Below are 13,124 nucleotides of genomic sequence, written 5' to 3'. Positions count from 1 at the left end.
TATAATGATAAAGGGATCACTACAAGAAGAGGATATTACACTCAATAATACATGCACCCAATATAGGAGCACCTAAATATATAAAACACATACTAACAGACATAAAGGGAGAAATTGACAGGAATACAATGATAGTAGGAGACTTACACCCTACTGACACCAATGGACAGATCTTCCTCAGTGAGGCAGCAGAGGTCCTAAATGACACAACAGACCAGTTGGACTTAATTGATATCTACAGGACACTACATCCAAAATAAAAACACCAGAATACACCTTCTTTTCAAACGCACATGGAACATTCTCTAGGATAGACCGCTTCCCAGGTTACAAAACAAGCATCAAGAACTTTAAGAGAATATAAATTATTTCAATCATCTTTTCTGACCACAATAGTATGAAACGAGAAATCAACCACAGATAGAAAAATGGGGAAAAAAATGAACACATGGAGACTAAACAACATGCTACTAAAAAACCCAATGGGTTAACAATGAAATCAAAGAAGAAATCAGAAAATAACCTCGAGACAAACAACAATGGAAACACAAACTTACACAATCTATGGGATGCAGCAAAAACAGTTTCAAGAGGGACGTTCACAGCAATACAGGCCTTCCTCAAAAACAAGAAAAATCTCAAACCTAACCTACCACCTAAAAGAATTAGAAAAACAACAAGCAAAACCTAAAGTCAGCAGAAGGAAATAAGAAAGATCAGAGAGGGAATAGAGATTTTTAAAAAACCCAGAAAAGATCAATAAAACCAAGAAACAGTTTTTTGAAAAGATAACCCAAATTGACAAACCACTAGCCAGGCTCACCAAGAAGAAAAGAGAGGACCCAAAGAAACAAAATAAGAAATGAAAGAGGAGAAATAACAACTGATACCACAGAAATACAAAAAATCATAAGAGAATACTATGAACAGTTATATGCCAACAAATTGGACAACGTAGAAGAAATGGACAAGTTTTTAGAAACATACAGCCTGGCAAAACTGAATCAAGAAGAAACAGATAATTTGAATAGACCAGATAATTTGAACAGACCAATCACTAGAAGTAAAATAGAATCTGTAATGAAAAAAACTCCCTGCAAACAAAAGTCCAGAACCGGACTGCTTCACTGGGGAATTCTACCAAATATACAAAGAAGAACTTATACTAGCCTTCTCAAACTATTCCAAAAGGTTTAAGAGGAGGTAACACTCCCAAAGTCATTATATGAAGCCACCATCACCCTGATGCCAAAACCAGACAAAGACACTACACAAAAAGAAAATTACAGGCCAATATCTTTGATGAATATAGATGCAAAAATCCTCAATAAAATATTAGCAAACTGAATCCAACAATACATAAAAAGGATCACACACCATGATCAAGTTGGATTCATTCCTAGGTCACAAAGGTGTCTCACATGCAAAATCAATGTGTTACACCACATCAACAAAGGGAAAGACAAAAACCACATGATCATCTCAACAGATGCAGAAGAAACATTTGATAAAATTCAACATCCATTCATGATAAAAACTCTCACCAAAGTGGGTATAGAGGGAACATATCCCAACATTATAAAAGCCATTACGACAAACCAACAGCCAACATAATGTTAAATGGTGAAAAGCTGAAAGCCTTCCCACTAAAATCTGGAAAAAGACAAGGATGCCCACTCTCTCACCATTTCTATTCAACATAGTATTGGAAATCCTAGCCACAGCAATCATAGAAGAAATAAAAGGTATCCAAATTGGAAGCAAAGAGGTAAAACTGTCACTATTTGCAGAAGACATGATACTCTATATGGAGAACCCTAAAGACTCCAGACAAAAACTGTTGGAACTAATAAATGAATTCAGCAAGGTAGCAGGATACAAGATTAATATATAGAAATCTGTTCCATTTCCTTACACCAATAATATAAGTAAAAAAAAAAAAAATCCTGTTTAAAATCACATCAATAAAGTGAAATACCTAGGAATAAACTTTACCAAGGAAGTGAAAAACCTATATGCTGAAAACTATAAAACATTAATAAATGATTAATAAAGGATTAATAAAGGATGATTCAAAGAAATGGAAAGATATCTCATGCTCTTGGATTAGAAAAATTAATGTTGTTAAAATGGACATACTACCCAAAGCAATGTATAGATTTAATGTGATTCCCTATCAAATTTCCTGTGACATTTTTCACAGAACTAGAAAAAAATCCCAAAATTTATATGGAACCACCGAAGACCCAGAATTTTCAAAGCAATTCCAAGGAAAAAGAACAAAGCTGCAGGCATAAACCTTCCAGAATTCAGACTATAATACAAAGCTGAAATAATCAAAACAGCACAGTACTGGCACAAAAACATACATATAGATCAGCGGAACAGATAGAGAGCCCAGAAGTAAACCCACGCACCTACAGTCAATTAATCTGCAACAAAGGAAGCAAGAATATACAATGGAGAAAAGACAATCTCTTCAGCAAATGGTTCTGGGAAAGCTGGACAGCCACATGTAAATCAGTGAAGTTAGAACACTCCGTCACACCATATACAAAAATAAACTCAAGATGGTTTAAAGACATAAATATAAGACATGACACCATGAAATTCCTAGAAGAGAACATAGGCAAAACATTCTTGGACATAAATCGTAGCAATATTTTCTTAGATCAGTCTCCCAAAGCAAAAGAAATAAAAGCAAAAATAAACAAATGGTATCTAATCAAACTTAAAAGCTTTTGTACAGCAAAGGAAACCATCAACAAAATGAAAAGACAACTTATGGAATGGGAGAAAATACTTGCAAATGATGAAACCGACAAGGGGTTAATATCCAAAATACACAAACAGCTCATACAACTCAGTATCAAAAAAACAAACAACCCAATCAAAAAGTGGACAGAACACCTAAATAGTCATTTCTCCGAAGAAGACAAACAGATGACCAATCAGCACATGAAAAGAGGCTCAACATTGTTAATTATTAAAGAAATGCAAATCAATACCACTATGATGTATCATCACCTTACACTGGTCAGAATGACTATCATCAAAAAGTCTACTATCTCAAAAAAAGTCTACTATCATCAAAAAGTCTACATCTGGAGAATGTGTGGAGAAAAGGGAACCCTCCTGCACTGTTGGTAGGAATGTAAATTGGTGTAGCCACTATGGAGAACAGTGTGGAGGTTATTTAATAAACTAAAAATAGAGCTACCATATGATCCAGCAATCCCACTCCTGGGCATATATCCCCAAAAGATGAAAACTCTAATTCAGAAGGATACATGCACCCCAGTGTTCATAACAGCACTATTTACAATAGCCAAAATATGGAAACAACCCAAGTGCCCATCAACAGATGACTGGTTTAGGAAGATACACACACACACACACACACACACACACACACACACACACACACACACACAATGGAATATTACTCAGCCATAAAAAATGAAATATTGCCATTTGCAGCAACATGGATGGACCTATATAATATATATAAGTGAATCACTTTGCTGTACATGTGAAACTAACACTATTGGAAATCAACTAAATTTCAGTTTTTAAAAAGTGGGAAGAGGTTTGGGGGTTTTGATGCCCAGAAGATACCAGTTCAAACTGGTCTCATATTTCCTGGGAATTATACTTACCCAGAATGATCACTGCATTGCCTTGGGCCAGAATGGCTTCCCCAGAGCCATGCAGAGCAGATCTCTTGACCAACCCTCCCTGGATCCTTGCTCCTAGGCAGCCAGAAGTTCCCTCTTGGAAGATGGATGGGTTTATAGGGTAAAGGGCCACGGATATCATTGCTTTCTAGAAAATATCAAACTTGCAGCTTGAAGTTGGAGCTGACCCATCATGACCTATAGGAAATTAGTAAAGGAAAGGCTGTTCTACATTTGGAGTTCTCCCAGTGGCTCTCCCTTAACACCACAGCTAAGACACACTATGCGAGCCTGATGCTGGAAACTTTGAGTTTAGAGGACAGAGTAAGTAGGTTTCCATCTGCTTTTAACGAGTGTCTTTCAGAGACTCTAATGCTATTTCATTCAAATTAGAATTGTCTCTTTTTATGAAAAGAGCAAAACCCTCACCAATTTAAGTAACAACTGAAAGAATAAAACAAAGATTTGGGCGTGTAGAAAAATTCCTTGTGGAGCCATTTGCTCCAGGGTGCACACACAGGATGAAAAAGGTCAGGAAAAGTGCAAAACATGTTAAACAAATCATGGTATTTGTATATTGATAGAAAGGGTGAGTGCACAAACAGATTGTTTTCAAGCTGTAAACATTGAACATTTGCCAATTTCTTATCTTAATCCGTGCTCCACTCTACCCCATCTCTCCAACCCAGATAAGCAAGTTTAATTTAAACTTATTAGATTCTCAGGGAGGAAAAAATGTAAAATAAAGTAGAAAAGAATGTGAAAAGGGGACAGGGAGAGTTCTTGACAGGAATAGATACTCCAAGTTAAAAAGAGAGATACTCAAATTTAGAAAGAACCTTAGCAATGATCTAGTCTGATCTGTTTCCTAACATATCAATCCCTCTCCAACCTAGAAAGGTACTCACCTTCTCCCAAGACAGCCCAATCTATGCATAGAAAACTTTAATTTTTAGAAATATCTTTTTCATAAAGGATGAAGCTCTTCTCCCACTAACTCCTAACCACTGGTCCTATTTCTGCTCCTTGGAACAAAACAGAATAAATCTAAGCTCTGTATTAACAGGTCTTCCCCACATATACCCATGCCTTACCTTAGAGGTTTTATCAGCCAGAGTCCCAGCAGGCAGCAGATGGCTGAGCCCAACCAAAAGCTCAGGATACAGGAGAGGAGCTTGTGGATGCTCCATTCCGATCAGCCTTGTAGAGCCGAGGGCAGGCGAGAAGTCTGGAGGTGGATAAGCAAGGCAAGGAGAAGACATTCAGCCCAGAGATATTCCCTTCACCAAAGCAACTACCCTCGGTTCTTCATTCATCCTGGATGCCCATGGTCTCCATTAGTTTCTATCACACAGCTCACCTCTAATTTAAAATAAGGGAAAAAAGAGCACAGATGATGGCATATTGAATCATTTTGTTTTAGGAACCTTAGAACGTAAGTGACCTTGGGTGGGTACTTGAGAGTCCTTGGATATAAAGGATCTCAAACAGATGCATAGCTAGACACTGAGCCATAGTAGGCAGCTCAACCAATAACTTTCTTATTGTATATCTACTCCTTCTTCTCTCTGTAACTACATACAGGCAAGAAGTGGTGGGGGGGGCAGGTCGAGAAAGGAAGGGGGAGGAAGAGAAGGAAGAGAGGAAGGAAGGGTGGAAGGCAATCTGAATTGTGTGTGTGTGTGTGTGTGTGTATATATATATGCAAGTATCCTGCCCTCACTGTTTTTACCCACCTGTTCTCCTAGTTTAAAAAAAAAGGTATTTTCTTAGAAACAATTTTGTTCTTGAAAAATGAATCTACCTCAGCCAATGAAAAAGTAAAAGAGAAAGGACCAGTTTAAATGTGGGTGAGTCTTTTGAGAGACACTGTGATATAAAGGAAAGCATGTGACTTTTGTAGTCAGACAGACCTGGGTGTGCATCTCTGCCCTGCGGCTGCTGCTGGGAGATCTTGGTGGGGCTTTCCGAGTCTTGCTTTCTTCACCTGGAAAATAGGGATTTTAATACCTACCTCTGTGACTGTTAGGCAGGTTAAGTAGATGGAGTGAAGTACCTAGTATCCCGACTGTCATACAGTAGGCATCGAATAAGTTTTAGTTGCCTTTCTCCTCCTCTCTTCCATTGGAATTAGGTATTTGCTAAGTGAGGAGAAGGTCAGTCACATGCATTCATATGAACATATGCCTGAAAATGGGCTCTAGCAGTTAAGAAATGTCTTACCAGCAAACATCCGTGCTGCCCTACAAAGGCAGGTCTACAAAAATATACTGGAAATTTCAAAAAAAGTATACATCAGACATGATGAGAAACTTGAGGGGTTTCTTCCCTTTGAATTGATTTGTTAAAGTTAGATTTCTTTTTCCTACTTATTGCCATCAGACTTGGCCGGTCCCTATCTGTAGCTAGTTCTGCAGCATCTGTGTCTCTTGTAGGTTTTCCCCAATTATTGCCTGTGAAGTCTGCACTGAATCTGTTCCAGCCATACTTAGCTTTAGACATGGCCCAGACTCTGGGCAGGAGGTGGTTTGGATAAAGGGGCCCATTCAGAGATGGGAGCAGACATACCAGAAGACACTACTCATCCCCAGGGCAAGCACCTGGAGGCTTTTATGGACTTTTGAAAATGAAGTCCTAGTGGGCCGACACTTCCTGCAGGGTGTCAGCCCTTGCCAGCCCTACTCATCCTGAAAAAGGAAGACTGAGAAAGCAGCCTCCAGGAATATGGGTCATCTCTGCTGTGGAGATAATCATCCTATTAGTGGGCACTTGTGAAGCAAAGGTGCAAAGAACTGATTCCTGCCCTCCCACCCTGAACCCTGAACCTTAGCCATGAACCATCCCCACGTTCTACACGGGATGCTCCCGTAGAGCAGAACATACAAGTATTGGCTTCAGATGAGAACTGGAGTCTGCTGGTCCTCAGAATGCCACTCCCTAATGTATTCTGCCTGGTGCACTTGACCTCAGAAACCACGTTTGCTCACCATATGGCAAGAGGCCACACCTGTTTCCACATCTTTCTCTCTTGTTCCCTTTCCCACCGCAGCCACCTCTGCCTGTGTTACCTTCCCAAGAGCCTAGGGGAGGGCCAGCTGGCCGGCAGCAAGTGGCCTGATCCAGACACCTCCATAGCAACCTCTGGCTGGTATCACATGTGCGGTGTCTTCTGGTTTTTTCTGCAGATGAAAATGAATGCCTCAGTGCTCACATTTGCGGAGGAGCCTCCTGCCACAACACGCTGGGGAGCTACAAGTGCATGTGTCCTGCTGGCTTCCAGTACGAACAGTTCAGTGGTGGGTGCCAAGACATCAACGAATGTGGCTCTTCTCAGGCCCCCTGCAGTTACGGCTGTTCCAATACCGAGGGCGGCTACCTCTGTGCCTGTCCACCTGGCTACTTCCGAATAGGCCAAGGGTAAGCACTGCTTACTCATTCATAACATAATTAAGTATATTTAATTCAAAATGACCTGTCCTAGTAGAGTAGAACCACACTTTTTATGATTCTTGAGTTAATTCCAATTAGTGCTGCAAAGGTTTTAGGTTATTTTATTTGAAAGGGGACATCTAGGTTTCTGGAAATTCACAGAATGTCAAACAAAATAATGAAATGACATTGTAAATACCTCGCTCTATGGCTTACCTGTCTCATTCTCTTGATCTTCACATCTTGTTGGAAAGCGATTCATCTCTCAGGAAATACAGGGGCTGCGACCCGTGACAGAACTGGACTCAGGCTGCACTTTGCTGATGCAGCCTTCTCCTGGGGCAAGCAGGATTCTGTCTCGACTTAAAATGCCTTCTCATCCAGCTCCTGTTAGGATAAACCAAAAAGATACCTTTTGTGGAGTCCTTTACAGTTTTAAAGTGTATTTTACATTTCAGACTTAAATGTACATTCAAACTTGCCAAAATAGCATTAAATATAAGAGTTAAGAGAATTACTGTGTTTTCCAGGTAGAATACTTCACCACATTGTACGTGTGAGAGCTGGGGCAGGAAAGATGCGTTTTTATTCTACTCAGTAATTTAAGAGTCAGTGTTAAGTTTTCAAAGTTTAGGTCTTCTTCCCCACTGAATTCATCTGGACTTGGTTGTCTCGGTTCTGGCTACTCTGTGAAGGAGCTCAAATTTTAACTTTTTAATTAGGAACACAGACATTAAACATACATACACATATACATACACACCAACACACACACTTATATATACTCCCCCACACACACAAAGTCACATATTCCACAACACACACTTACGTGTATATATCCAATTGTTAATTTTGTGTTCTTTGATTTCTTGACACACAAACATCAAGTGATTCATTTTGGGGTGTGTAGAAGGTAAAAGAATGTTTCATGGGAAGCACACAGAATGCCAGCAATAGGACTCAAATTTCCAGATGTTTGTGTCTGGCTCTCAGTAGACTCATTCTTTATAAGTTTAATGCCAGAACCATTTTCCCAGCAAAAACTGTGACACTCCAAACTGGCTTCTGGCCAGTGGGACTTTATAGTCACACTTCTTGTAAGTGGTGTTCCAGGGATATGAAAATACTGGAAGGGAGTTCTGAGAAAGGAGCCAAAGGCCTGTGAATTTGGGGTTTGCCTTCCAATAATTTAATCATTATGTGAATGCACACACATACAGGATGAGCATTTATCATTTCATCCATTTTATTGTTTCTGCACATTTCATGGTGCAAGATTAAAGGACAAGGAAATGTGTCGGCCTCAGCAGGATTACAGAAAATATTAGAAACCTGGAAATTGCTGCAAAATACAAAGTGTTGTTCTTATTGGCATTATATTTTGAATCTTAAAGGCATAAAGGAAAATGGGTTATAAAGAATAAATCAACTAATACAGAAAGAGAAAACAGTATTTGTTCTACATTATGGACCCAGTAGTGGACCCAGTAGTAGAGATCTACCCATTTATAACAGATTGGGCTCCTCCGTGAGTCACTAGGGTGGACCCTACCCCAATGTAAAGATTCTTTTAGGATCATTCAAATATTTCAACACATTTTGAAAGAGGAGCCTGGTAAATACATTCCAAGTGGCCTATGAAATAGTAAGCAGAATAACAAAACAAGGTACTTGTGAAACATGCAAGCCTCCCTCCATAACTTGGCTTTAAAAACTGAAAGGCAAAGAAAAACAGCTGAACTAGTTTTCTCTTGGGCATGGGTTTGTTTATGCAGCCTCACATGAGTCAGAGCCAGTGGACCTAGTGGTTTTGAATGATTTGAAGCAATTTCCCACAGTTGGGCAAGCTTCGATACATGTATTTTATACATTGCATATCCTCACAATTTATATCTAAATCAACCTCAGGTGTCACCTAGCGCTTTCTTCTTATCTCCAGGAGGAGCTTCAGCCAAAGTGAGAGGTCTGATAAGTGAGAGGATAAGTGAGAGGAGAGACTGCTCAGAAGCTGGAGTGGTGAAGGCTGGTGACAGCGGTGGTGGTGGAAGTGGAGGTGGCAGTGATAGTATCAGTTAAGCAGCAAGAGGGCAAGGAACGGAACAGTGATGTCTCATCCCTTTCTCACTCACGTGGAGCCTGTTTCATAAAAAGAAGGCATTTTTATTGAACCTCCCGAGTCACATGGTCTCCCTCATCCTCTGTTCTTCTCTTGTTTCCACTCCCCGTTTCCTCCCCAGCAGTACAGCAAAACACCTGCCACATTTCATTTGGGAAGTGAAGGGACAAATAAATATGCAAAACGGGGCCTTGAGAGACAGTAAAAAGAAATCAAGTCAACCCAGGGAACTGAGAATTTGAGGCCAAACACCGAGGGCTTCAGTGTTGTTCTCAGAACCGCCGATCATCCAGTGGACAAATCATCAAGGACTGAATGTCACTAGGGAGGGGTCCAGGCTTCACCAGAACTCTCCCTCCTCCATCTCCCAATTCTAATGAAAAACATGTTTCCCTTCTACCATAGGCACTGTGTTTCTGGAATGGGCATGGGCCGAGGAAACCCAGAGCCACCTGCCAGTGGTGAAATGGATGACAATTCCCTCTCCCCAGAGGCGTGTTATGAGTGTAAGATCAACGGCTACCCCAAACGGGGCAGGAAGCGGAGAAGCGCAAATGAAACAGATGCCTCCAACATTGAGGTAGGTCAGAAGGTGGTTTCTCCTGATGTCTCCTATTGCAGGAAGGTCCTCCAGATTCCTATGGTTTCCTCCAAGGGTGCCCCAAAGTGTGAAAAATCTCCCTGAGGAGAAAATCCAGACATTCCCTGAGCTCTAGGCTGTATTTTACAAGGGTCTGTGGGGCCCTCTGGAGTTTCTTGCTGCTTTTAGGGAGTGGCCGTTCGAAGGTTTTCACATGCTTGCTCATTTCCTCTGTCTTGCCGAAAAGAAAGTCAAACACCCACCCAAAGTCTGCTGAAAGGACAAGGTCTGAGATCCAGGACAGCAAGTGGGCACAATAGTGAAGTGACATAGTTCTCCCTACACAGGGATGACAAGTTCTGAAAGCTAGAGACTCCTCTACTGAAAACAGCCATGTGGAGTGTGAGGGAACTTGGATTCTAGACAAAAACAACATGGAGCTCAAGCAGCCTGGTTTTCTTTGCCTACGGCTGCTGCAGCCTTTCCGTCAACTCAGAAATGCAGATACTCACCCAGACCTCTGGCTGCAGGCCCGGAGAATCCAGCACATGTGGTCCCAGAGAGGCAAGCAAGAAGCCAGTGAAAAGCATTGAATATTAGCAGATCATCAGAGCCAGGAAGTAGGTTCATAGGTGTGTCTTTCGGTGGGGATGGTTTTGCGTCACTGAATAAAATTGAAATAAACTGGTTCTTTCTTAGCATCAGTGCTGCAACGCATCTGCTGTGGTTTGGGAAATGACGGACTTGAGGATATGGGGAGGGGGAAGGGTAAGCTGTGACAAAGTGAGAGAGTGGCATGGACATATATACACTGCCAAACGTAAAACAGATAGCTAGTGGGAAGCAGCCACATAGCACGGAGAGATCAGCTCGGTGGTTTGTGACCACCTAGAGGGGTGGGATAGGGAGGGTGGGCGGGAAGGAGACACAAGAGGGAAGAGATATGGGAACGTGTATATGTATAACTGATTCACTTTGTTATAAAGCAGAAACTAACACACCATTGTAAAGCAATTATACTCCAATAAAGATGTTAAAAAAACAAGCAAGCAGATCATGTGCAGATATCCAGGAAGAAAAAAAAAAATTCGAGAGTACATCTGAATCATCTGGAAGGCTTGTTAAAATGGATTTCTGGGGCTTCCCTGGTGGCGCAGTGGTTGAGAGTCCGCCTGCCAATGAAGGAGACACGGGTTCGTGCCCTGGTCCGGGAAGATCCCACATGCCGCAGAGTGGCTGGGCCCATGAGCCATGGCAGCTGAGCCTGTGTGTCCGGAGCCTGTGCTCCGCAACGGGAGAGGCCACAAGAGTGAGAGGCCCGCGTACCGCGCAAAAAAAAAAAAAAAAAGAAAAAAGAAAAGAAAAGAAAGAAAACGGATTTCCGGAAAACATCCGAAGGGTTTCTGATTCACTAGGTCTCAGGTGACACCAAGAGCTCGCATTTCTAACAGATGCCCAGGTGATACTGATGCTGTTGGTAGGGGACCATACTTTGAGACCCACTGCAATAGAAGACCGCCAAATACAAGTGATTTCAACTTTCTCCTTGACATGTTTATTTTTAAATATTATAAAAATGTGCCAATTTAACATTTGTGGTTTAAGCAGTATTTTATGAATACTCACTTTCAATATAGTATGTACATCATGAGAAGAAAGTTGTGTTAGTGTGAGATTTGAGTCACTTTTTCTTTAGTAAGTGGCATATTTACCTTTTATTTAACACATTGCCATATGTCTTTCCAGGATCAGCCTGAGATAGAAGCCAATGTGAGTCTTGCAAGCTGGGATGTTGAGAAGACAGCCGTGTTTGCTTTCAATATTTCCCACATCAATAACAAGGTCCGAATCCTAGAACTCCTTCCAGCCCTTACGACTCTGACGAATCACAACAGATACTTGATTGAATCTGGAAATGAAAACGGCTTCTTTAAAATCAACCAAAAGGAAGGGATCAGCTACCTCCACTTCACAAAGAAGAAGCCAGTGGTTGGAACCTATTCATTACAAATCAGTAGTAGTCCACTTTATAAAAAGAAAGAACTTAATCAGCTAGAAGATAAATATGACAAAGACTACCTCAGTGGTGAACTGGGTGATAATCTGAAGATGAAAATTCAGATTTTGCTTCATTAATTCACCATCCAGAGACCAAATAATTAAAAAACAAAGATAGATAGGTAGAACTGAATTTTTCCCCCAATCAGAATCTTCATATTATAGGTACAGTCTTTCACCACGTAAATTGCTATAAATAAGCACTATTCTTGTATTACAAAAGCAAGGTACAGGTGACTACCCTAGTTCAAAACAACCACTTTCTCAGGCTTCTCATGTATGTAGCTAAGCTACCTTGTCATATGTGTTTATTTTTGAAAACTGGGACATGTATTTCCACTGGGGGTTGGCCATTCATGCTGACGTGCCATCCTTCTAGCAGACGTACAGGAATGTGCTTTCAATTTATGGACTGTTCTATTTTTTCAAATTGTAAAACTTTGCTTCTCCAAATACAAGTATTAGGTTGGCCATTTATAATATCTATTTGGTGCTAGTAAATTCTCAAACTAGATTTATAAATGCACTGTAATATTTACACAACTTAGAAACCAAATTACAAGTATTCAGTTCAAATACTTCATTAATTTCAATCAACCAAAGTTAGTTCAGTAGCTTATCTCAGTTATGAGTATAATACATTACATGTAAATTAAGTGTGTGTATACTGTAATCGTGCTATTTTTTATCATTGAAACATTTATAAACTAGAATAATAATGCCCTTAATGTGAGGGTTTGTAATGGTGCTTATTAAGACCAAAGACTTGTTAAATGTATACACCAAGTGGTAATGAAATTTCTGTGACTGGCCCACACATGCATGGAGGTCTGGGAGGACCAGGAAACAGCCTCAGCAGCCAGAGGATCACCAGTGCATCCTTCATCACACCTGTGCAATATGCCAAGATTACCCTCGGCCATTCCTGTCAACAAGGGGTCCATGTCATAAATGACACAATAAAACAGTCTCTTTTTTAGTGTACCCCTTGGCTTTGTGTTCTTGCATGGATGTGGGATTGGAGGGGCCATTCTGGAGACTAAATAAAGTCTCCTGAAATTAAACTATCCTGGATCTGTTAGTTACAGCATCTAAAGGTGCCAAATATATAACCATTAGAAGAAAATTTAACATATTTGAGTCAGTCCTTTGTTTTATTCATTCAAGACAGCGGAGTTATTTCTCACCAACAAGATATTTAAGACTGTAGCATTATTTCTAAAACGTGACCTAATTAATCCTGTGACTTTTAAACTACTAGATT

General features: G+C 40.5%; 1 protein-coding gene across 1 annotated transcript in view; it reads left to right on the top strand.

Moving 5' to 3' along the window:
• FBN1 (fibrillin 1) overlaps positions 1-12,824 on the top strand; it is a gene marked incomplete at both ends in the record, with an annotated part of 252,338 nt that extends 239,514 nt beyond the window's left edge. The window contains 3 exons of the mRNA XM_082841143.1: positions 6,863-7,094; positions 9,628-9,802; positions 11,549-12,824. Coding sequence (XP_082697269.1) covers positions 6,863-7,094; positions 9,628-9,802; positions 11,549-11,938 — 797 coding nt within the window. The remainder of the gene's footprint in view (positions 1-6,862; positions 7,095-9,627; positions 9,803-11,548) is intronic.
• Between the last annotated feature and the right edge of the window lie 300 nt (positions 12,825-13,124).

Source organism: Leucopleurus acutus (assembly GCF_964270905.1).
Source record: "Leucopleurus acutus genome assembly, chromosome: 1".
In the NCBI taxonomy this organism is placed as follows: domain Eukaryota; kingdom Metazoa; phylum Chordata; class Mammalia; order Artiodactyla; family Delphinidae; genus Leucopleurus; species Leucopleurus acutus.
Note: the sequence above shows the minus strand (reverse complement) of the source record. Positions and strands in the feature narration are given on the sequence as shown.